The sequence below is a fragment of the Penaeus vannamei genome, chromosome 16 (genome assembly GCF_042767895.1).
Source record: "Penaeus vannamei isolate JL-2024 chromosome 16, ASM4276789v1, whole genome shotgun sequence".
Taxonomy (NCBI): Eukaryota; Metazoa; Arthropoda; class Malacostraca; order Decapoda; family Penaeidae; genus Penaeus; species Penaeus vannamei.
The window spans coordinates 5,089,649-5,094,648 of NC_091564.1; the positions used below are offsets into that span (position 1 = coordinate 5,089,649).

At 31.7% G+C, this 5,000-nt stretch overlaps 1 protein-coding gene across 33 annotated transcripts in view; it reads left to right on the forward strand.

Annotated features, from left to right (window-relative positions):
• LOC113817988 (CUGBP Elav-like family member 2) overlaps positions 1-5,000 on the forward strand; it is a 344,309-nt gene that overhangs the window by 319,851 nt on the left and 19,458 nt on the right. For 26 of the 33 annotated variants that reach the window (XM_070131113.1, XM_070131094.1, XM_070131103.1 and 23 more), the window contains 3 exons: positions 1-103; positions 1,377-1,517; positions 3,172-3,246. The exon at positions 1-103 is cut by the window's left edge and continues 121 nt beyond it. In XM_070131113.1, the coding sequence (XP_069987214.1) occupies positions 1-103; positions 1,377-1,517; positions 3,172-3,246 (319 nt within the window). The remainder of the gene's footprint in view (positions 104-1,376; positions 1,518-3,171; positions 3,247-5,000) is intronic. The other 7 variants (XM_070131117.1, XM_070131119.1, XM_070131116.1 and 4 more) reach the window with 3 other exon arrangements.

Below are 5,000 nucleotides of genomic sequence, written 5' to 3' on the forward strand. Positions count from 1 at the left end.
CAAAGGGTGCGCCTTCGTCACCTTCTCGTCGCGCCAGTGCGCCATCAACGCCATCAAGAAGATGCACCACTCGCAGACCATGGAGGTGCGTCCGGCGGGAAACGTACTTATGATTCTCTCATTGTTATTATTATTATTACTATTATTATTATCGTTATTATGGTTGTTGTTGATTCTGTTATTATTATGATCATTATTGTTATTAGTATGAGTATTTTGTCATCTTTATGGTTATTGTTACTATTGTTGTTATTATTAGTAGTACTGTTATTGGTATTATAATTATTATTATTATTATTATTATTATTATTATTATTATTATTATTATTATTATTATTATTATTATTATTATTATTATTACTACTACTATTGTTAATATATTATTATTATTATTATTATTATTATTATTATTATTATTATTATTATTATTATCATTATCATCATTATTATTATTATTGTTATTATTATAATAATGATAATAATAATAATAATAATAATAATAATAATAATAATAATAATAATTATTATTATTATTATTATTATTATTATTATTATTATTATTATTATTATTATTATTATTATTATTATTATTATTATTATTATTATTATTATTATTATTATTATTATTATTATTATTATTATTATTATTATTGTTATTTATTATACATTTTTTTCCAGGGCGGGGGAGGGATGTTGGAATTATTGCATCTATGTACTTTTTTACTGTTTATTTTGTTTGTTCTTTTGTAGCCCATTTTCCTTTCCAGTGTTCCCCCTTTCTTCATAAGAACTTTTTGACCCCCCCCCCCCCCTTCCCCTTTTTAAAACTTTGGGATTTACTCGTGTTTGAGATGTTATGATCTCTTAATGTTTAATATAGAAGAATGTTACGGCCTCAATGTCTTTTCTAAGCGTGCGTCTCTGAATAATAATGAGTTTTTAACTTTTGTAATTCTTTACATTAAGAAACTGATACTCCTTTTATGGCCTATTACACTCATTCTTAGAAAAATATTATCCTTGAAGATTATAACATGGATATTTTGAATATTCGGGAAGGAACATTTCTTATGGTTATATTCAAATATATATATATATATATATATATATATATATATATATATATATATATATATATATATATATATATATATATATATTACATGTGTGTGTGTGTGTGTGTGTGTGTGTGTGTGTGTGTGTGTGTGTGTGTGTGTGTGTGTGTGTGTGTGTGTGTGTGTGTGTGTGTGTGTGTGTGTGTTTTGTGTATGGGTATCCGAGTGTCTATTTAGCAGTATGGCTATAAGTATACCTGCACATGCAGCCAGTAGGCACAAGGCCCTCGGGTCGACTCACGCGCTGGTTTCCTTGGCCAGGGCTGCTCGTCCCCGCTCGTCGTGAAGTTCGCTGACACACAGAAGGAGAAGGACGCAAAGAGGCTGCAGCAAGTGACACAAAACCTGTGGAATGTTGCCTCTGCTAACAACATTGCTGCTCTCGGCCCACAGTACCTCGCTGTAAGTATTGTCGTCATATTTTTAGGAATTTTAGACTTATTTCTCTTTTTTTATAAGAATATTTTCGTTTTAGAGGGAGCGATTCTGTTTCTTAACACCTATATGTGCTTTTTTTTAGAAGTTCGTATTTTTTTACTCTCAGTTTTTATATAATATCTATTTTTTTAATTTTTAAGATGTAGTAATGTGCAGTAAGAGATAGTATTTTTTTTGTACAAGCAAAGATGAGTTATTTTTGGTGTTAGGATACAGGAAGCTTAGGCTGTATAATAATAAGTGTATAATGTAGAGGTGTACAGATGGTTGTAGCTTCCAAGGCAACCTAGAACTGAAGAGTGTTTTAATATTTATCCATGTGATGAAAAAGACTTTCAGAAATCGGCCCAATTCAAGAAGAATGAATGAGAAGAAAAATGCAAGATATCAGAAAAAGCAAAAGAAAAGCGTGAGGAATGAATTTCAAAGGATGAATGAATGAGCGAGAGTGACCGTTGTACATCACAAATGTTTTTGAAAACTTTTTCCCCAAGAGTTCTTTTGTTGAATGTCTCTGAGGAAAGGATGAGGTTGCACAATCAACATTTTTTTTTTCAAATCATGTGATTTGTGTGGGAGTGAATCACAAGTTATCTGATTGTAGTTGGATAGTGTGGTTTAGATTTAAGCGATATGATTTTGACATGGGAATGGATGCTGAGTTAGGTACTGATAGTGATTTTTTTTAACGTGGACTACATTTGGTCCGGGCCAATTTGAACTAAAGTGATGTTCTGTACTAAAATGTGTCTGTGGTTGTTCATGATTGTGGATGAGGAGGTAGTTTCATCTAAGAGGTTTTATAAGGAGGATGGAATCTGCGGGGCTGTCTGATAAGTTCAATATTTTTGTACTGAAATAAAACAAAATTAAATAAAAACGAGCATCACACTTCGTGTATAACAGTGGTCTTGCTTATCAATCTGTTTGTCTCTCATAATAAATTCAGCCCTGTTTCGCAACTGTTTCAATTATAACGATCTTTACATATATTAGTTCAGCTTCTGCCTACATTTTTTTCTTGATGAAATCAGCAAATAAAATAAAACATTATTCATAATTTGGTTATTCATGGCCCCCGCTATATTGTTTATTTGATTATTAAAGTGAAGTATTTTGATATAAAAAATACGAATATGATCACAGTATTTATTGGCATTAGTTTTAAAGCGGAGGAAGCCGGGAAGCAACCGGAGTGAGTGAGTGATAAATGGCCTTAAGAGTAGACCTGCTTTGTATGCGTGATAGATACCCAAAGGATATAAATGATGAAAATAAATGGAGAAAAAAGTTTGTGGTTCATAAACGTTTCGTAGGTACCGAGGAAACGGTTACCCACCCTTTTAAAAATCTTAATATGTATTTATTAAATCATGTCTTTTTTTTTTAAGAAATAAGGTCATTCCAACTAAATTTTTAAATTTGTTTTCTTCTCTCATTAGAAATGGTAATGGAACTCCCCCAATTCAAGCCTGGATCTTATTTTCTTTTTTTTTTGTAATCAGAGGAATAATTTTAACCCAGTACCATTTTTTGGTCTGAATGAGAGATGTTACAGACTAAATATCTCAAGTTAGGAACATATTTTCCTGCTAAGTGTTTCTTTGTCTGCTTGAAGAGAGAGAGAGAGCGCAGGAGAGAGAGCGTTTCCTCAGCTAACAACCTGGTGGCACAAGGGCCTCAGTATCTGGCTGTGAGTGTGATGCTCCTATGCATTTCCTTTCTGTATGTGCTTAGGCAGAGATAGATTCTGTGTTTTTTTAAGATTAAGAGCATTTATCTATGTATTTTTTTCTATTTCTTTTTTATAATGTTGTGTATATTATGTTCGAAGATTGTTACTTGTGAGATGGAAGTTGTAACATTAATTTTTTTCAATGCCTGTAGAGATCGTGTTTCGTAATATGATTTAAGGGCATGACAAGATGTTATCTATTGTACATAGTGCTCCTTTACCAGTTCCAGTGTATTTGTATAAGCTTAATCACTCTCTTTGATTTATTTATGTTCTTACAAATCTGTGTACATTAATCAGACATCCTTTCGAGAAGCCACTCCTTGTTGTCACGCCATCAAAATAATATTCCATTCTCTTCCTGAATTTCAGTTTCTTAAATGCCTTTTCACTTTGTAATTATCCGAATTAAGTAGGACATATAAGTATTTTTAACCTATTTTAAAAAACAACAACATTGGAATCTTATTAAGATGATGTGAGGACAATGGTTTCCCAATTAGGATAATGGGCATTGCAAATATGTTGAGAGGGAGGAACATGCCATAGCTCGTTAGCTGTTGTTTTTTTCTCCGACATAGAATTCCGAAAAGAATGTGACAAACACCGTTGTTTGCTTTAGCTAATTACCAAAGAATTTTGCTATTAAAATGGGAGATTTCGAACTTTGCTCTGGGCTTGGCTGTGTTCTTCCTTTTGAAGCCGTCTTTACTTGTCTGTGAGGTAAGGTGTAACTGACGCTGTGTTAGTTTTAAAAAGGTCTTAATACCTAGAACTTTTCATGCAAGAATACATGTTCGGTGTTCGGTATTTTAACTCATAATTAAATTTTCTTTGCTCTCTCTCTCTCTCTCTGTCTCACTCATTTTTTTCCTCTCTCGCTCTCCTTCTCTCTCTCTCTCTCATATTTCATTTAAAGAATAATTATAATTTGCCCTTTTTTATTTTATATTTCCATATGTTTATCATTGTTATTTTTTTTCGTTGTTCACTCTTTAACACTATATTTTCACCCAACTAACATCGATCTCTCTTGTGTCCAGTTCCATTAAATGTTGAAGTGGGCATCTTGATTTAGAGTAATGAGATTATTTGAAATGTATTAGATTTCATAGCAAGTCGAGTATTGATGAATGTGAATTATACGGTGTCGGATTTGGCTAGGTATCTTTAAATTTGGCTAAGTGTTAGTCCCTGTGGTAATTTGATAGTGATGTGTACGTCCGTCATTTGTTTTGATTCTTTTAACACTCTTATTTTCCAGTTTTGAATCTCATTTGGACTGGAAAAAGAGAAAGGAAAGAACATAGATCTGTACCAATTTTGATAATGATGTTAGGATGTTCAACTGACATTAACCAATTAACTGGCTTGCATAAAGATGCAACTAGTGATTTGCAAGAGATGAGATGGATAGAACTAAAACAGATTTGTATATATGTATGCTTGAATTGCAAATCACACCACTACGAAGCAGTCTGCAATAAAAAGATGCTTTTAATAATTTCTAATAATAGATAGTCAGCATTACTAATTCTTCTCTGTACACTATTTTTTATTTATGTGACTGGATATTCATATGTTATTAAAATGTAAAAAATAATGTAAGTTCTCTATATTATAACGTAATTGATCGTTGTTTGGCAAATAACATTTTATCATGTGAAAGATGAGCGACACAAAAGTCAGATTTAAACTTTAAAGATTTTCTC